The sequence below is a fragment of the Rattus rattus genome, chromosome 2 (genome assembly GCF_011064425.1).
Source record: "Rattus rattus isolate New Zealand chromosome 2, Rrattus_CSIRO_v1, whole genome shotgun sequence".
NCBI lineage: Eukaryota > Metazoa > Chordata > Mammalia > Rodentia > Muridae > Rattus > Rattus rattus.
Window position 1 is genome coordinate 203,616,164 of NC_046155.1, and position 20,611 is coordinate 203,636,774.

A 20,611-nucleotide genomic window follows, 5' to 3' on the forward strand; every position below is an offset into this window, starting at 1 on the left:
CAAAATTTTCCTGAATTTGATATTTAAAGAAAAAAAATGGAGCTGTAGGGGGATGAGATAAAAACACTTTCCTGCAGATTAAGTTCCTGGGATTCCAAAGGCCTACCTGCATATTTTTAGCTGGCAAACTTTCCCACAGGATCTGCTTCCTGTTGTCGAGATACTTCATTTTATCACAGGTTTTCATATTTACTGACCAATGAGTAGAACCGAGAAGAATATGATTTTTCTTATTCTCTTTTTCTTGACACCTGGCTAGATAGCTTACGATGACCTCAAATTCACAATCCTCTTGTCTTACCTTCCCGAGTACCGGGATAAATGCATGTCTCATTACACCTAGGTCCAGTGCTGGCACTCCCATGTACTCTGGGATTCTGGTGGGTAAGCTACAAACAAGATGGGCAGAATAGAACCTTGAGTGCTTAATGGTCCACCAGGTGACTTTAGGTGTATACAAGAAGACGGGTGCTAGGGGTCACCAAAGTAAGCTTAGGTCTGCGGAGTCGCTCCCACTGGAGTGATGCTTCAGGTGTGGATTGTAACTCAGGGAAATTCTGGACACTGCATTTATTTCCCTTCTTGAGCTGTTTTTCATGCTGTTTTTAGCATGTTTTCTGCAGGGAAAGTTCTGTATGATGGCTTATCATAGAAAAGAAGGACTCCAAGCAGCATGGTCAGTCAGCGATACATGGCTTCATATATAATACATAAATGGAGATAGCTGGATTAGTGGAAAGCAGGAAAAAGTCAACAGAAAGGAACTATTGAGTTTCTCATTAAACTAAATGATCATTTAGACTCCTGCTTCCAGACACATCTCTGGAGATAGCTAGACCGTGTCAAGGTCCAAACATTACTTACTTTCAAGAGAGTTACATTTCATCATTTCATGTTTCCACAGATATTTATTAGACACTGACGTTTTTCTTTTCATCTAACATGAGTAACAGCATACTTATACATCTACATAATTTATATCAGCGATAATTTATAAAACATCTACATTGGCTTATGCTTCGTAATGCCTCTACATAAACTCTGAAAATGCAACCAACTAAAAATTTCCAGGTGTAAAATAATACTCAGTTCCTACAGAGCAATTATGAAACTTAGTCCATTTTCATGGTCAACCTGTCAGCTCTGAATCAGGAGTACAAAGAAAGATAGAAAGGAAAGCAGCAGAAAAATGAGTTAATACAAAACTCTGACAACTCTCACTTTTCCTTACCTGAAACACTTTGGTTGCTGGGGTTTCCTAGTGAATTTGACAGTGTAAGATCAGTTGTGTCTTTTTACAGAGATATTCAGTCTTCAGTGTTTTTTTACAGCATCAGTTACTACAGAAATGATACTTCCTTTATGTCTTGTCTTGAAGGGTGGACAAAATGAAAACAACTGAAAACACTACAATGAATAGAAATGATGGAAGATTTACAGTACAAAAAACAGTGTAAAAAGGAAGACAAGTTTAAATATTGTTGTGTAAGAAAGGGATGAGAACAAGACGAGGATGAGAATTAGGAGAATGATAGGCTGGAACATCTGGGGAGGCAAATGTGGAGACAGAGAGAAGAGCCAGTTAACAACCATTGTACGCCTTACCGGCTCATCCAAACTCTGACTCAGCCTCATATAAAATCACCCCCGGCCTACATTTGCAAATGTTAAACACAAGTACCTTGTTATAAACAGCACTTTCTCTTGCTCTGACATGTATACACCCACCCAAGAGTCTAGCTGAAAACACATGCTTGCTATTCAAAACCTACAAACCAGAACCCAAAACCCAGTACCAAAACATACTAAATAGAAAGGGGTAAATTTTAATGTTGTGAAACCCATGTGGGTTCCATCATAAACCCCCTCCCCCACTCCCCACTTTCCACCCCCACCCCCACCCCTGGCAAAGCATAGCAACATGCAAGATAAGCGACAGGGCTGCAAGTTCTCTAGCCTTGATCAGCAGGCAATTCCTCTAATGTCATGCTGCTGCACGTAAACTGGGTTTTAAACATGGGAGTGGGGCGGGCTCAAGTGTGTTCAAAGCCATGCATGCTGTTGTACTTCGGTGGGTTCTCCGGTGGACATGGCATCAGGCTGTTGCAAGAGTCAGGACTTCCTGTTTTGGTCCATAAAGAACTTTTATGTGTTTAACTTGGACAAATGCATTGATCTTTCAGTGGCCGCCATACCTGGCCAAAGTTGCTGAGTCCAATTCATCCTATGTGCCTCTACAGGTCAGGAGGGAAGTTCTGCGTTCCCCTGTGCTGGAACACTTATTATTTTTTCAATTAGTATTGCCTTAAAGCTATGGCATTCCGTTATTGAATTTAACTAGAAAGAATCACCGTGCTCCCTCAACTTAGGTAAAGAGGTAGATAGCTCGTATGTGTCTCATCCATAGGGCTCCGGGCACCAGATCATGTCTCTTTACTACCATCTTGTACATTTATCAGAAGTATCAATCAATCTTATTTAATAAAAAAAAAATGTTTTTCACATGGTTTCACTATGTAGCCCCTGTCTGTAATCAGAGACCCACCTGCTTTTACTTCTCTCAAGTGCCAGGATTAAAAGTGTGTACCACTCCCCTGGCTTATTTAGTAATTTTTATGATCTTAAACTCAATTCGGACCTTCTCACAAACCTCAAATAAACACTTGAAGGTTCTATTCAGTACCTATAAAGTATAAGCTGGCTAAAATGTTAAGGAAATGCTTAAAATGTTGACCTTAAAGAATGATAATGTACATTAAAAATCCATCCGTCATTATGCAAAATCTGATTGCGTCTGTGTTAAATTTCTCCTTCAAATAGAACAAAAAGGAGTAAGTATTAATGATCAGTCGAGCTTCGAGAACCTCGGCCTTGGTGGAACATGCTGTGAAAATACAGGTGCCTTGAGCACCGCAGGGCCCTGAGATGGAACCTCCCTAAAGTGGAATGTGGAAGTTGGGGTTGGAGATGCCCCACGAGGGACCGCAGCTCCGCGGGCCAGCCTCGCCATCGCCATGGCTCGCAAAAGGCAGAACTGTACCTGACTCACGGATATGGGTTCCTCGGCGCCGTGATCATCCGCAGACTTGGGCACCTCCAGGCGGTCAATGAAGGTCTGCAGCTCCTTGCGGAAGGCCTTCATCTGCGCGTTGATGCGGTAGAGCAGCTCGTGCTCCCGGATGCGGCTGCCGTCGTCCTCCTCGTCCATCAGTCCAAACAGGTCCCCGTTGGCCACGTAGATGCGCGCCTCGGTGATGATGGTGCTTGTGTCTGCGATGAGCCGATCGATGGTCTTGCCCAGGCGCTCGGCCTCGGAGCGGATGTCCTTCATCTGCTGCCGATCTGAGAAGCTCTTGGGCCAGGGCCCAGGTGTTGGGTAGAAGGAGCGGGTAGGCGTGAGGGAGCGGATGTTCCGCACCTCCTCTGAGTCGCTCTCGCCTCCGATTGGCCCTTCGCGCTTGCGATGGGGAGGCCGGGAGTCATCGTCACTCTCCTTCTTGCCCGCATCGCTCTCCGCGTCGCTGTCGCGAGGGCTGCCACGGATACCCAGATGTGAGGCCAGGTCGTAGCGCTGCATGTTGGACATGAGCACGCGGTTCTCATACTGCAGCTGCATGACCTTGCCGCTCAGCTCGTTGATCTGCAGGCGCGCTGCCTTCAGCTCCTCCTGCAGGGCCTCGGTCTTGGCGCTGTCGTGGTGCCTCGAGCTGTCATGGCCGCTGGACTTGTACTTGTACTTGTTGAGCTCCGCAGTGATGCGTTTGTTCTGCTCCTCCAGGTCAGCCACGTTCCTCCGCAGCAGCTCAGTCTCGTCTTCCACCAACTGCAGGTGCTGTCGCAGCTCGGACAAGGACTCGCTCTGCTCCCTCATGAGTGGGTTGGAAGAGCCATTGAAATCGTCGCCCCGCAGGTCGTCTAGTTCCGCCTTCAGGCCTCGGTTCTCCACCTCAAGTTCCACGATTTTCCTGCCCAGGATGTTGGCCTCTTCCTCCACCAACCGCAGCCGCAGCTTGAGCTCGGCCTCCCTGGTGCTGGGAGGTCCCCCTGCTTCTCCTTTGGGTAGAGGACTGTCTAGATCCCCATAGAAGGATCTGTACTTCTGGAGTTCGTGCTCAAATCTGTCCTTTTCTTTGTCAATCTTGGCCATTTTCTTTCTCATCAGGGCAGCTTCTTCCTTAACGAACTGCAACTGGCACTTAAGATCCTCATTGTCGTCCTCGTTAGGGAGAAAGTGGGAAAGGACAGGAGGTCATTTCTATGCAAATAGAGAAAACAACCGAGGAAGAACATCTGCCCGCAAAACTAATTTACTTTCTTTGTAATTACTTATCAATTCGTAGATCTATTTACTCCACATACTTACAGTCTTTGCCCAATTAAAAATTAAGGTAGGGGGACCAGAGAGATGACTCAGCAGTTAAGAGCACAGACTGCTCTTCCAGAGGTTCTAAGTTCAATTCCCAGCAACCACCTGGTGGCTCACAACCATCTGTAATGAGATCTGATGCCCTCCTCTGGTGTACACAGCTACAGTGTACTCATATGCATAAGATAAATGACTAAATAAGTCTTCTTTAAACAATTAAGGTTGGGTGTTCTGGAAACCAAAAGAAAAGAGGATAGGAGGACTGACCCTGGACTCTGACCTCATAGGTAGCAATGAATATCCTAGTAAGGGCACCAGTGGAAGGGGAAGCCCTGGGTCCTGCTAAGACTGAACCCCAGTGAACATGACTGTTGGGGGGAGGGCGGCAATGGGGGGGGTGGGGAGGGGAACACCCATAAGGAAGGGAGGGGAGGAGGATGTTTGCCGGAAACCGGAAAGGGAATAACACTCAAATGTATATAAGAAATATTCAAGTTAATAAAAAAAAAAAAAAAGAAAAGAAAAGAGGATAGGAAAGGTGAGAAAATGTGACCACCACTGTCCAGGGCTGTTATGTGTGCTAACAGCTAACAGCCATTTCCTGGACCTCTTACCAGTGTTGTTTTTACTCTGAACTCCCTCCAAACTGGCCCAAGTATAAACTTGTTTGCTCTAAGGAACATATAGGCGCTTGTACTCTGGATCCAGTGCCTTTTATTGAGCTTGAGTGGGAACCAGGCATTCTTTAGCTCTCTACAAAGTGATTTGATTTACAAGAACGGAGGTCTCAAACTACACGGTTTGCAGGAGTCGAGTGAGATGGTCAAGGGACACAGCGGAAGGGAAGAAATGTGATATATGACTTCACTTCTCTCTGAACCTATGGTTCCTGAGTATTGACAGGAAACAGTCCTCCCTTCATTGCTATTGAGGGAGAATAGCTTCACAGCCTTTAAGAAGGGAAGCATGATCCCCTAGGGGTGAAACCACCAGGCATTCTATCTGTGCGGCTTTTGAAACGATGCACTGCCATCTACTAAAATGGACAGGATTGGCTCTGTCTGCTGAAAATACACTAAAGTAGACCTGGCGAAGGCCCTCTCACGTGTTCTTATTTTGACTGAAGTATTGAAAAAGAAACAGAGAGCTCTTTTAAGATGTCTCCTAGTTCGTATTATGTCTGTAGTGGTTTGAAGAATGGACCTATAAGTTCACAAGTCCGAACACTCGGTCTGCAGGGATAGAACTCTCTGGGAAGGCTTAAGAGATGCGGTCTGCAGGGATAGAACTCTCTGGGAAGGCTTAAGAGATGTTGCGGTACTAGAAGGGGTGTGTCACTGGGAGACGGCCTTGAAGTTTCAAAAGACTCAGGGGATTACCAGTGAAATGCTCGGCTCTCTGTGTGTGGAGTGAGGCATGGGCTTGCAGCGCTTCCCGAAGCCATGCTATTGCATTGCCATGGTGAGGTCTAACCTCCTGAACTGAAAGCTCAATTAAAGGCTTTCTTTTATAAGTTGCCCCAGTCATGGTATTTTCTCACAGCAATAGAAAAGTAACTAGTACAAAGTTCAAGAATATTTATTCCAATGACCATTTCTCAACGTTCATTTGGTGTTCTTTAAATGGGTAGATTGGTGGTAGATAGGCAGATATAGACAGACAGGCAGATGGATGGACGGACAGATGGACAGACAGATGGACGGATAGATAGACAGACAGACAGATAGATAGACAGGCAGATGGACAGATGGATGGATAGAGTTTGCAGTAGAGGGGATGGAATCTAAGGCCTGGCACATGCTCTACAAGCATTCTACCAACAAACAACATCCCTAGTCTTACTAAGGTTAGGTAAGCATCCTTTCTTCACCCAGACATTTGGGCCAAAGGTGCGGGAGGTGCATTCAGATAAAGCAATATGTAGGGTGGGATGCTGCTAGAGAGGCTCAGAGAGCAATGATCTAAAGCTATGGGTCTCTTGCCTTTCTGCTAATGAGAGATGGGTTGGAGAGCTACTAGTCATGGAGAGCTGAACACCACAATCCTCTCTCTTTAGGCCTCACTCCATCACAGCAGCTGGATCTGTCACCTCATTACAGAGGAGAAGGCTTATCATGGCAGAACACAGCTAATACTGGCTTTAGAGCAGAGTCTATAACCAGGCTGATCGCAGAAGTGATAGCATTTGAGCTGCTTCTCGAATACAGATATGGAATCTAGGGCAGTGGGGTAAAGTTGAAGACCTAGAAGGCACGGCAGCTTTATTCTCTGAGAGGCCTCAAATGAGCACAGAGAAGAGCACAGAGAGCTGAGCTGAAACAAGTTTCAGCAGTAGAGAGAGTGGAAGCGAAAAGGAACCATTATAAGCTTTCAAGGGAGAATCCATTCCACAAGAGGAGAGAGAAGCAGCCATGTAGGGAACTCTTTAGAACAAGGATACCTTACAGTGTAGTCAAAGATACAAAAATAGCCTGAAGTCCTGAACTATAGGGTTTTGGTAGATTTTACTGATTTCAGGGATGGAAAGAACAAAGAGAAACAAAGTCTGAGTGAAGAACATGGCCTTAGGTATTTATAACACTATCTTTGTGGGGCAGCATTGGGTGGAGCCTAGATCAACATCGAGCAATAGGCATGTGGTATCTCAGGGCTGAGAGCCCTATAATTCTTTCTATAATTCTTAGAATTATAGAAAGTTTCTCTTTGATTGAAGAATGTAAGAACCTATGCCTTGTTCTGATGTCTGGGGCTATCGTAACAGTTATGGAGGCAACCAAACATGAGAAGAAAAGAAGGACACAAGGTAGGAGATGCTCAGAGGCTTGGCACGTCAAGAGACCACCAATCAGAAAGCATGTCTGACTACTCAGAATCAAACGTGCCTTCGCACAGGCTGAGTTCAATTGGAAAGTGTAATTAGATGATACTGGGTAGCTGGGCAGAAAACTTTTATTTTCTATTACAGAAAAACCTTCCTTATATTGACATATGGTGTGATTTTAATCTAATTAGCACAACAGTTGGTTTGATACAAACCACAGAATGGAGCAGAACAAATCGGCACTTTGCTGTGTCATGCAATCCAAGGATAGAAGCCTGTCTGCTTTGTATATACATCAGCTCTCCCACCCAAAGGAATGAAAACATATTTAAGACTTGGAAATACCCGTTATGTGACAAAGTCATTTTAAAGGAGATGTAGTGAGAGGAGGTGGGCACAGGAATTCATTTACTTATTAGAGGCTAAGTCTTCTCAAGATACAAACTGTGCTAGCTTATGCAACTCTGAGAGTTTAAGAACTCTTCGTGCCAATGTGCTTTCTATATCTTATCTTATAACCTACTTACAGGCTGCACTTAAAACTGGGCATAAAAATAGCGTCCGTAGTTATTGTAAAAAAGTTCATTCTGTCCAAAGTAATTGAGTGGTAAAATATTTGCTCCACTTTTCTATATAAAATGGAGGCAAGAAAACTCAAATCTCTCTGAGGTGTGAAACAAAGTCTGATCATGTCAAAGACTCACTCATCAGAAGATAAAGGAATAAAATGTGTGTACAAAAGATGTATGAGGAAGGAAACGTGGAAACAGCAAATGGCTTCCAAGATGCGAGCCCAGCCTGGCTTTGATCCAAAAGGCTAATGCTAGAAGCTAATTTGCATTCTAAATATATATGAATAATATATATATTTATATTTACTTATTCAAGGACTCAGTAATTCTCAACTAAGATCTGGTGTATATGGAAGAGGAGTCTCTGAGAGAATGGGTAGCTTATCAAAGTTGTGTAGAGAGCACACAGCAATGATTTCAATATAGATAACCACATTCAAAAGCGACTGCTCTCACGTCCCATTTACTATTACTTCTCAGTGAATAGAGTCTGTCTGCTGCTGGGGAAAGGTACATGGAATAAATTGAAGCACATAAACCAGATTCACAAAATGAGATATAAAAGTTATACAAATCATAGTAGGTTAGGTCACATGACATTGACTATAAATTCAAATAAAAAATATACTGACAATTTTTAATTAATAATTAATTTTAATTAATAACCCAGAAAACACAATAATGACATTTGAAAGTGTGGGCTGAGCATGCCAAGTGTTGACCACAGATAACTCAAAGTCAAATAGGAAATCTCTGTGCCCTAAATAAGAACAATTCATAGCAAGAATTATAATACAAAAATTAGGTGCTTATAGTAACATAAATATGTGGATCAATAGTCTTCAACGTTGACTTAACAACTGAGTCATTTTATAATTGTATAAAAATACATTTTTTTTTAAACTGGCAGCTTCTACCCAAGGGACTCCCATCTAACCTCCTCAGGTAGGTTTTTAAAATGTGACAGTACAGTCTGAAAAATCGATGTGTTGGAAACGACAGGAGAGACTGAACTATCACAGCACTACGCTTATGTATTTCCCAGGAAGTTACTATCCTGAAATCACAACTTAGTGGACCAGGAGGCAAACTGGTTTTTGTAAGGTGGCTGCCCTGAGGAAGGGATGGAAGCTATGAAGGCATTGGCAGGCGGTTCTCACGTGCCCCTGGAGGATCCAGTCTGTTCGACAAGGAACAAAGGAAGGGATTCCTGAGCAGAATCCATTTTAAGAAACTAGGTGTGACATGTGAAAAGGGAAGGTTTAAAAGATAAGTTGCTGGTTAAGGTTGGCTCATGGTTTTAGGATAGGAAGCAAATGGCATCTTCTTACTACTGAGAACAGGAAGAATTCCTGAGGAATGAGCCACAGCAGAGTCAGTCTCTCTCTCTCTCTCTCTCTCTCTCTCTCTCTCTCTCTCTCTCTCTCTCTCTCTCTCCTCTCTCTCTTCTTTCTCCTCTCTCCTCTCTCTGTCTCTCTCTCCTCTCTTTCCTCTCTCTCTGTCTCTCTGTCTCTCTCCTCTTCTCTCTCTCTCTCTCCCTCCCTCCCTCCCTCTCTCCCTCCTCCTTCCCTCTCTCCCCCCTCTCTGTCTCCTCCCATGTGTTCCCAGCCCAGCTCTCCTTCTCTTTCCCCCTTTCTGTTCTGTGTGTTCTGCTTCTCTGCCCTCATAGCTCTGCTCCAGTCTGTCTGCCTCTATCCCATATTTCCCCTTCCCCCAAATAAAACTTCGTGCCTGGTCTATCGCATGGTGTGATTTATCAGGGGGATAACTTGGCAAGGGCCCGCCAGACACCCAGCACTAGGGACTTCATATTTTATAATACTCATCTCTCCAGTTCTCCTTCTCACCATCTCATCTCTCCAGTTCTCCTTCTCACTGCCCCCCTTCCTCTACAAATAGTTTGCTTTTTTCTTTCATGTCACATACTTATGCGATTACATTAAACCACAGTTCCCCATGTGAGAGGATTATGTGATACCAGTTAGACTAGGAGTTAGACTCCCTGGTAGATAGACAGGGAGAGGAACCATGTTAAGAAATAGAAAGTGGCAAATTGCTGTAATAGACAGCTTCTTCCACTGCCTCCAGACTTGAGAGGAAGCCTGGAAGCTTAAAGTCTTGCTGGCCTTTGTCCCTACCAGCAGGGCCCATACTGCTGGACTGGCTCAAACCTTTCAGGGCCAGATCAGGTCAGTTGTGGGCTAATCAACAACTCTAAGTCTAGTTAGAAAAACTCTTCAAAGGCTTTTAAACCTGTCTTAAGAAGAAAAGAGATCTTTCAGCTCCGCCCCCAACCCCCAGTGTTTTGCAGGAGGTCTTTGTCTCTAGTGTCTGCTGCAGGCAGTGTTCTACTCCCTCCCCCAACAAAGACCTTTCTTCAACTGCTGATTTTCTTCAGCGCTTGGATTTCTCCATTGCCACCTGGTACACTTTACAATTTTTTTCTGCCCTTTGATTGTTTAACTGGCAGAGAGTATGAATCTGGGTGAGAGCCCTAGACTGCATCAAGACTAGTTTATCTTCCAACCATTACCCCCTTGTTCCAATGTTCCTGAGCCCATGTTAAGTTTATTTTCTAATCTTATTTTTAGCTGTCTTTCCCTCCTTTGGTCTCCCCAGTGACTGGTACCAAGAATGGTGTCATCAGCTGCAGGCTCTCTCACCTGATTCCTCTTCCTACAGCATCCTCTACTTTATTCTGCAGATGCTATAGGAACAGTCGTTCCACTGACTTCATTAATTAGGAAAGAATGAGATTAGCACTCACAGAAAGCACTATGGGCTCACCGTGAAGCAGCCCATGACAGGCATGCTAGTTCATAAGCGACTATTGTGAACACACTTTATCACCCAAGTCTACAGCTCCACAACTGATTGTATCTATTTTTAAATGTAGCTTGTTAACATGTGCATTTGGACGTGCCCCATGCGTGCTTTAAATATTTATTTTGACATACCTCTGTGGGTGTCTGCTGAGCCTTTTTTTCCGATTTTGGCAAATCTTTACTTCCTCTTCTTTTTAAGGATAACTGAAACAAAGCAAGAACATGGTGAGTTTGGTAAATGATGGTCTTTAGCACTATCTAGTTTTAAGTATCCTAGCCTCATATAAAACCAAGGCAAACAAATGAGTTCCCAAAAGAAGTAAAACTTCCCAAGAAGCTTGAAGTCTGGATCCTGACATAAAAGGCTCCCATAATTGATGGGCTAGTTGAAACGGTAATTCACAGACTATTAACTAGAGCCGATGTCATGGACAAGCCCTTTATAGTCATTGATGCTCACCTCCATTGCTTACTCTAATAATAAGAATGACCTGTGTAAATACTAATCATTCACAAGTGACTAGCTACTACATGGCACTAGATATTGAACTACAGAATCAAAATTCAATTAGACACCATGCATACCAGCAGAAGCTCAAATTAGGCAAAGGACAGAGGAAGCTAATAATTACATGGTAGAAAATGCAATGTTTTGGGCTTTAGGAAGCATGAATTTTGTTCTTAATGAAGCATCACCTCCATGCTTACCACTTGGCAGAGGATGGGAAACATTTGCTAAACAAATGAGCAAACACAAAATTCTAAGTTTGAAAGCCAAAGAGAAGAGCAGGAATGGAGAGACAAACAAAAGCAGAAATAACTCCTCAAAACAAGAAGCTTTGTGTGAATGCAAAGAACTGAAAATTAAATTCTTCATATAAAAATACCTTGTTAAACAAAGGTATCTGTTTCTGCCTTTCTTGGGGAAAATATATGACTATAACTGCTTTTATTCAGGATGGAACTCAAGCCACAGAGGTCAATGGATGGTGCGTGTTGCTATTCAATTGTAATTCTTAGAGTAAACTAAGTTGCTTATAGAATAAGAGTTTCCTGCCAAAAGACTACACCTCCCAGTTTCCCGTGTATCCAGGCAAGGTAATTCCAAAAGGAAGGGACTACAGGAGGAAACTACTGCTCCTTCTGTTGGTCCTCTAAATTTGTATCATTACAATTCCTGAGATAAGATACGATCTTTTGTCTTATGCCTTTGGCCTGAGATAGACTAGGCTGACTCCATGATAGGCTTCAAAATGGCAGTTCAGGAGACTAGGCCTAAATCTCTGTTTCCAAGAACTGGGCAAGTCCAGGCAAGTCGGTTCCTGAAAAAAGCCCAGGCCTCGGGTAGCCAGTTAGAAACTGCCCTGCCATCAGAAGCTGCCCTGCCACCTGGCCTGAGGCAAGGACAGTGGATCAGCAATAGTTTCCAGACCTCCCCAGCAACAGTTTCCAGGCCCCAATGCTCCAGCCATGGTACTGGACTGTTCCTAGAGATAGAGCCAACAGATTAAGATAGAGTTCACCTACCCCTCCCAGAATGCCCCTAATGTATTTTAAATAGGGCCTGAGAACTTACTGGGGCACCTCCATCTTGGTAGACGGCAGTTCCCAGCGTGCTGGACTCCTGCAGAATAAAACGCTCTTTGCTTTTGCAGAGTTTGGGGTATCATTCTTCAGCCAATCATGGACCCTTACAGGCCTGCCTTTGTTTCTGCCTCCTCCAAAGCCTAAATATGTCTTTTAGTGCTAAGCATACTACCCCCATTTTGATTGTGGTTGTTTGCATAAAAATGACCTCCCCTTTCCCCTGTAGGCCCATAGGGAGCAGCACTATTAGGAGGTGTAGCCCTGTTGAAGTGTGCATGGTCTTGTTGGGGAAAGTATGTCACTGGGAGCGGGTCGTGAAGGCTCAGGAGGTCAAGCCAGGCTTAATGGCTCATCATCTCTTTCTGCTGGGTGCAGATCAAGATGTAGGACTCTCAGTTCCTTCTGCACCATGTCTGTCTGCATGCTGCCATAGTTATGCTTCCCACCACCATAATGGACTTAACTTCTGCAACCGGTAAGTCAGCCCCCATTAAATGTTTTCCTTCCTAAGAGTTGCCATGGTCATGGTGCCCCTTCACAGCAATTGAAACCCTAACTAAGACGCTGGTTTTGTTTACTAAAGTTTTCAAGGTTGTGGGTATCTTTGAAGCTTTGGATGAAATGAAAACTTTCTTTACCTCAGGATCTATAAAACCATTGGGAATATAGTTTAAAAGGCTGTAAAGCAAGAAAAAAAGTTAACTTAGAATTTGTCCCAAAAAGGGATTAACAGTTAAAAGTCCATGTACAAGTAATCTTAACCTGCTACAGTTTACCATATAGGTTGAAGGGCTCTAGCAGGCCTCAGCATGGCAAACATGTCACCAACAGCTTTTGCACTTCGTCCTCATTCCCTGTACCTTGATAAACCATTAGATTACATTGCTAATGCTATCCACCAATGTCCATTTCCTTATTTGGCCACCTCTTCCTCTTGATGCTGACCACCAAAGGTCAAGCTATCAAAGTACTGAAGTCCAGCAATCAAAAGCCCCTTTCAGCTCCCCTAATTAACATGCCCAATCAAAGTTAAACACCTCATCCTAACATGGGGTTTCCCCTTTTCACTTCATAAACTGCGATCTGCCTATGGGCCGCACCTGTCTCCTCTCTATCCAGAAGCAGTCCTTTGTCTGTCTAGGACAAATACTCTCTCCCCACCCCGTTTTCCTTTCCCCTATTTCCTGTTTCTCTATCACCTGTCTTTGTCTTTTATTCCCTGCCTTTTGACCCTCTAGGACCAATAAACCTCCTTTGTGCTAAGAACTCGTTCTGGGGTGTCTTGGGCCAACTTCAGTCCCTCATATGTAACTTGGATCAACTCTTGGTTAGGAAAAAGAAATGTTTTCTGAAGCAAAAGCAAAAAACAAACAGACAAAAAAACAAGTGTGTTTGATATGATTACCTGCTCAAGGTGCTGCACTTCCCTGAATAAAGAACAATTATGTTCCTGACCAATGACCTCAGCAAGATGGAAGCAACCATGTGATTGGCCATCACCCTATTGCCCTCATCAAGATGAAAGCAGCCATGACACTTGGCCACTATTTTTACTAGGGTTACAAAGAGGGCATGTCATGTGACTTCACCACCGTCTTGGTTAATTTGACCCTGTAGCATAAACCAATTATGGCGGTACCCTTCTGCATCCCCCGGTTAGCATTGTATCTCCTTCTCATTAGAGCACAAAGACAAGACCAGGCTTTCACCAGGGTTTCTTTTATCATATTTTCCCTGGATTAAGATGGAGATGCCAGGCCTCCAAGTTATTAACTATCAAAGATAATTAACATTGTATAGGTTAATGATCAGTTCTGTTGTAAACAATCACATTTTTTAATATTCCTCAGAACTATGTTACAATCATGCTAAGTACAAATGTAATTTATTTATAGAGATAAGCTTAGAGGGAGAGACCAGTGTATTTCTCCCTATATATCACTCTCTCTATATGTTGTGAAAATTAACCCTAAAGCAAGGAATTCAAAATAAATTTAAAGTGAACTTAAAGTTTGTGCATAATAAGATTCAAAATCAGTTGGATTTTACCTTGTGTTAATTTTGTTTCACCTTATATTGACTAATTCTAACCTTGATGTTACTTTCTTTCTTTGTCCTCAAAAAGTTGTACAGTTTTACCTCCTGACTTATATTCCGGGTCTTTGTCACCTTTTATCATGGCCCTCTACATAGATTTCTTCTGATGAACTCTTAACTGCTGACCACCGTTGTCAACTTATATCAGCTTGAAGCAGAAAGAGAGATTGGCACCCTCAGGCCCTGAAAGCAGTTAAGGTGACCAATGAATCATGGGTTATCCAACTTATCTGTCTTCTTGCCACTCTAGGTATTGTTTTCAAGATTCAGAATTAAAACAGCTGGACTGAGGTCTACTTTGAATTAACTAACCTGTCTTGACAGCTATCAGAGGAGTCCTTGGAGAAATCTCAGATCGGCTCACCATCCATCACAGCCAGCTAGACTCCTTGCTTGCTGCAGTATTCTGAGGTACAGGGGTCTGAGCACAGCTAATGGTGGATGTGTGCCCTCCCCAGGACCAGTGCTGCTTCCACACTAATACTCATACCTGGTTTCAGATGAGGCCCCACACACTGGGAACATAAAAACTTCAACTACAGCCTCCTCCTAATTAAGAGATTCCTGCTCCTCCCATACTAGGATTCTCCCTTTGTTCACTTCGTCCCTCCTTGCCCTGTCTTTTAAATGTTTTACTTACTGAACTTCACTCTTTAACCAAACCGAATGTTCCACATAAATTCTCCCAATAGCTCTGACTCCACAAGCAGCTCAATTTGTTCTACTTGTTCCCTGAGATATCAGCAGAGAACTTTTCAGGCACGGTGGAGAAACTCTGGATGCAGGGGACCTTCAACCTTCACCCCAGGCCAGATACAATTCTTTACAATAGTCCTGTATTTTTCTCTCCTTTCTGTCTTTTGGTGTTCTGTTGCTTTTGCTAGCTCACTGGGATGCCTCAGTCCAGCAGTGGGACTAGGCTCTATGCATCAACTCCATGCCCACTTCCTCTGACTCACTCCATCCCTCCCACTGCTGCACCTCCATTTCTGCCCACTTTCCTGGAAAATCTCAGTTTTACTCTGCAACCAAATCATCTGCTTACAGATTGTTATTCAAAGGTTTCTCCAGAGTTGCAGGGTGGCAATCACGTGGTCCATCAGAACCAACTGAGTTAAAACTTCCCTCCAGCTGACTGACCACAAGACTCCTTTCTTCAACAGCACTGAGCTTCCAACGGTGACCCTCCTCAGCAGGAAACAACTTAAGAGCCTATGCCCCCATCTTTCTGCATCTCCAGTTTTCTAGTCTCCTTAGATTTTGAAATGATAGTTTCCTGCTAAAAGACTACACCTCCCAGCTTTACCTGAAGCTAGGCAAAGTAACTCCAGAAAAGAGAACCAGAAGAGAAATCATGGTCCAGTAACTTCCAACCTTATAAATGGTTGCAGCCATCTTTCTCCCCAGACCTTCTTTACCACCTTCATGGTGTGAGACATTCTCAACACCCAGGTGGGCAAAACTATGCTTCTGCGCCTGGTCTACCAAGGAAAGGGGTCCCACCCATCTAAGGTCACGGACTTCTGTTTTCCAGCCTTCTGTCTCTTTTAAGCCACCTCAGAAATCCTCTTAGAATTGGAAGCTCTAGTTTCTGAGTCACCTATTGGCAAGAAACACTCCAAAGAATACCAAGAACATAGGGAGCTGAATTAGAAAGTCCGAAAGGCCAACATGCCATAGTCCTAGTAAAACCAATGTAATCCCCATTCTTCAATGTAGTTCCCATTTTCTCGCCATAGCCAGTTAACAGTGCCACAAAAGGACTGAAAGTGTGAAAGAATGATTAGCTGCCCTGAATTGTGCACTAACTCATGGCAATGCTGAGTGTATGTTTCCACTAATTACTCTGAAGACATTGAACAGAGAACTTAGCAAAACTGATGAACAAATGTCCTACCAAGTTCAATCACTGAAACAGCATCACTAACATCAACAGTAGCAGTTAGAAAATCAACTCTGCGAGACCCTTCCTGGGTCCAGTGAATCAGAAACACTGAGGCTGATCTACAACTTAATGAAATCTGTAGGTTCTTCTATTGTCTTTTTTTCCTGTGACAGAGTTTCAACTCTAGTCCAAGCTAGCCAGAACTAGCAACCCCCTGCTTCATCTTCCTCGGTGATGGGATTATAGACGGAGGCAGCACACTTAGCTTCAGACTCTGATCCTGATGGTAAGTCTGCCTCCGTCTAAAGTTACGACTTGGTTGCCAGTACAATTGCCTAAGCCAGAGAGTTTAATTGGGTTCCAGGACATTCATGGTAGAAGGGAAGATCTGGACCTGCACAAATGATATCATAATAATAAGGCCTCTATGTATATCCCTACATGCACCTATCACCCTACCCCCAATAATACATGTGAGAAAACCAAATAACTTGGTACATAGAAGAATCACATTCTGACCCAATTAGATCACATAGGCAAAAGTATCAACTCAGGCTATGGCTAGACCTAGTGGGGAAATCCAGCCATGATGTTTAGAATAAAATAATATCTCATTTTGAATATGGTATATAAGTAGCCAGGCCATGGTAGATGGAAAGAAAAAAGAAAGAGAGAAGGAATCGTAAAGCTTTTATGTAAAAATAAAATCTATTCCTGAGAAACATGAATTCAGTGTGGGTATGATGGAACAGGAGATACATGACCCAAGACTCACGGTGACCCACGTCAGATCTGGAAAGACACGGAGCAAGGTCTGGACTCTACTCCATTGGTGTCAAATAGTTGCTTTAATTAGAAGCAGGGGCAGCTTTTAAGGAACAAGAGGTGTTATTAGACCATCACAGTTCAGAAATCACGGACGGCAGCACAAATGGCTTCAAGATGACAGGCAGATGTGCAAGAATTAGGAGGAAAAACATGTTCTAGTTCTGCAAATATTGTTGGTTCTTTGTGTCTCATCCATTTTCCATATATCATGTGATGTTTAGTTTTAATGGTCAACTAGAAACAATATAGAATCACCTGGGAAAGGGAATATCAAGGATGGATTGTCTTAATTAGATTGTGCCTGTGATGTGGAAGGTATACAGATTATATTAACTGAGCTGGGGAAACTTGCCCAGCCTGCGTAGCACCATTCTCTAGGCAGCAAATCTTGAGCTGATGAGTGGAGAGAAGGGCCCTAACTACAAGCCTGCATTCACTCATTCATTCATTCATTCATTCATTCTCTCCCTGCTCTTGTCAGTGGCCTCTTTCAGCTTCTTCAAGTTCCTGTGGTCTTGACTTCCTCACAGATTGACTAAAACTGAGAACTGTGAACTAAAACGAATCCTTTCTCCCCTAAATTGCCTTAGTCAGAACCAAGAAACACTGTAAGCAAATGTTACTAAAAATAATTTTTCTTCTAAAGTGGTTTGAATTGATTCAAAAAGGAACAAAAAATTTTAAGCACTAAACAGAGATATCTAAAGGCAACAAATGAATAATACAGGAAAGACACAGGGCAGTGGAAAAAGCTGTTGTTCCGGAATGGAAGAATTGCAACAACGTTATCCAGGAAGCCTGACTGTTAAGGGATTTTGCAAAATTAAACTGCATGAACAACAGGAAGAAAGGTGTAGAGAGGTGAGTATATCTAGAAACATTTTAACTTCAAGGAGAAATAATCGAGGCTCGGACACTGAGGACATCTGAGAGAAGAAAACACTGAAAAGATGTGTTTGCTTTCAGAGCTAAGAAAGGAAACAATGTAGTCAATGTTAAAGGATGAATTAGTTTTAGCTATCCTTGCACTGAATCTGTAGATCACTTTTGGTAAAATGGCCATTTTTACTCTATTAATCCTGCCAATCCATGAGCATGGGAGATCTTTCCATCTTCTGAGGTCTTCTACAATTTCTTTCTTTAGAGGCTTGAAGTTCTTATCATACGGATCTTTCACTTGCTTGGTTAAAGTCATACCGAGGTATTTTATATTATTTGGGACTATTATGAAGGGTGTCGTTTCCCTAATTTCTTTCTCAGCTTGTTTCTCTTTTTGTGTAGAGGAAGGCTACTGATGTATTTGAGTTAATTTTATACCCAGCCACTTTGCTGAAGTTGTTTATCAGCTTTAGTAGTTCTCTGGTGGAACTTTTGGGATCACTTAAATATATTATCATATCATCTGCAAATAGTGATATTTTGACTTCTTCCTTTCCAATCTGTATCCCTTTGATCTCCTTTTGTTGTCTGATTGCTCTGGCTAGGACTTCGAGAACTATATTGAATAAGTAGGGAGAGAGTGGGCAGCCATGTCTAGTCCCTGATTTTAGTGGAATTGCTTCAAGTTTCTCTCCATTTAGTTTAATGTTAGCTACTGGTTTGCTGTATATGACTTTTACTATGTTTAGGAATGGGCCTTGAATTCTTGATCTTTCCAGGACTTTTACCATGAAGGGGTGTTGAATTTTGTCAAATACTGTTTCATCATCTAATGAAATGATCATGTGGTTTTTATCTTTCAGTTTGTTAATATAGTGGATTACATTGATGGTTTTCCGTATATTAAACCATCCCTGCATACCTGGGATGAAACCCAGGATAGCGAAAACTGTCCTCATCAATAAAAGGACTTCCAGAGGAACACTATCTCTGAACTCAGGCAGTATTACAGAGCAAAAGTGACAGAACGCTGTATGGTTTTGGTACAGAGACAGGCAGATAGATATATCAGTGGAATAGAATTGAAGACCCAGAAATGAACTCACACACCTATGGTCACTTGATTTTTGACAAAGGAGACAAAACCATCCAATGGAAAAAAAGATAGCATTTTCAGCAAATGGTGCTGGTTCAACTGGAGGTCAACATGTAGAAGAATGCAGATCGATCCATGCTTATCACACTGTACAAAGCTTAAGTCCAAGTGGGTCAAGGACCTCCACATCAAGCCAGATATACTCAAACTAATAGAAGAAAAAGTGGGGAAGAATCTCGAACACATGGGCACTGGAGAAAATTTCCTGAACAAAACACCAATGGCTTATGCTCTAAGATCAAGAATCGACAAATGGGATCTCATAAAACTACAAAGTTTCTGTAAGGCAAGGGACACTGTTGTTAAGACAAAAACGGCAACTAACAAATTGGGAAAATATCTTTACCAATCCTAGAACTGATAAAGGGCTTATATCCAAAATATACAAAGAATTCACTAAGTTAGACTGCAGGGAGACAAATAACCCTATTAAAAAATGGGGTTCAGAGCTAAACAAAGAATTCACAGCTGAGGAATGTCGAATGGCTGAGAAGCACCTAAGGAAATGTTCAACATCTTTAGTCATAGGGGAAATGCAAATCAAAACAACCCTGAGATTCTACCTCATACCAGTCAAAAAACCAGATCAAAAACTTCTGCGACAGCAGATGCTGGCAAGGATGTGGAGAAAGAAGAACACTCCTCCATTGTTGGTGGGATTGCAGACTGGTACAACCACTCATGGAAATCAGTCTGGAGGTTCCTCAGAAAATTGGATATTGCACTACCTGAGGACCCAGCTATACCTCTCTTAGGCATATACCCAAAAGATGCTCCAACATATATCAAAGACACATGCTCCACTATGTTCATAGCAGCCTTATTTATAATAGCCAGAAGCTAGAAAGAACCCTGATGCCCTTCAACAGAGGAATGGATACAGAAAATGTAGTACATCTACACAATGGAATATTACTCAGCTATCAAAAACAATGACTTTATGAAATTCGTAGGCAAATGGTTGGAACTGGAAAATATCATCCTGAGTGAGCTAACCCAATCACAGAAAAACATACATGGTATGCACTCATTGATAAGTGGCTATTAGCCCAAATGCTCGAATTACCCTAGATGCCTAGAACACATGAAACTCAAGACGGATGATCAAAATGTGAATGCTTCACTCCTTCTTTAAAAGGGGAACAAGAATACCCTTGGCAGGGAATAGAGAGGCAAAGATTAAAACAGAGACAGGAGGAACACCCATTCAGAGCCTGCCCCACATGTGGCCCATACATATACACCCACCAAACTAGATAAGATGGATGAAGCAAAGAAGTGCAGGCAGACAGGAGCCGGATGTAGATCTCTCCTGAGAGACACAGCAAGAATACAGCAAATACATAGGCGAATGCCAGCAGCAAACCACTGAACTGAGAACGGGACCCCCGTTGAAGGAATCAGAGAAAGAACTGGAAGAGCTTGAAGGGGCTTGAAACCCCATATGAACAACAATGCCAAGCAACCAGAGCTTCCAGGGACTAAGCCACCACCCAAAGACTATACATGGACTGACCCTGGACTCTGACCTCATAGGTAGCAATGAATATCCTAGTAAGAGCACCAGTGGAAGGGGAAGCCCTGGGTCCTGCCAA

At 42.9% G+C, this 20,611-nt stretch overlaps 2 protein-coding genes across 3 annotated transcripts in view; both read right to left on the reverse strand.

The window, feature by feature from the left end:
* Positions 1 to 1,418, reverse strand: part of Kiaa0408 (KIAA0408 ortholog) — a 34,165-nt gene extending 32,747 nt beyond the window's left edge. The window contains exon 1 of the mRNA XM_032894848.1: positions 1,232 to 1,418. The gene's annotated coding sequence lies outside the window, so the exon portion shown is untranslated. The remainder of the gene's footprint in view (positions 1 to 1,231) is intronic.
* LOC116892916 (protein SOGA3) lies at positions 896 to 11,123 on the reverse strand. 2 transcript variants are annotated; one of them, XM_032894842.1, is made up of 3 exons: positions 10,717 to 11,116; positions 3,041 to 4,216; positions 896 to 1,545 (listed from the first exon to the last, which is right to left on the reverse strand). In XM_032894842.1, exons 2-3 carry the CDS (start codon positions 4,157 to 4,159, stop codon positions 1,435 to 1,437), a joined length of 1,230 nt encoding a protein of 409 aa, XP_032750733.1. In that variant the 5' UTR covers positions 4,160 to 4,216; positions 10,717 to 11,116; the 3' UTR covers positions 896 to 1,434. The 2 variants fall into 2 exon arrangements, with proteins under 2 accessions (XP_032750733.1, XP_032750734.1); XM_032894843.1 differs by having other exon boundaries at positions 1,325 to 1,545; positions 3,050 to 4,216; positions 10,717 to 11,123.
* Positions 11,124 to 20,611: the final 9,488 nt, after the last annotated feature.

Coding starts and splice junctions, on each gene's coding strand:
- LOC116892916 (XM_032894842.1), bottom strand. CDS start 4,159: ATGAGAAAGAAAATGGCCAAGATTGACAAAGAAAAGGACAGATTTGAG. Junction 1,546..3,040: donor AACCCATATCCGTGAGTCAG/GTACAGTTCTGC, acceptor TTGCCTCCCCAG/ATGTTCCAGCCTATCATTCT.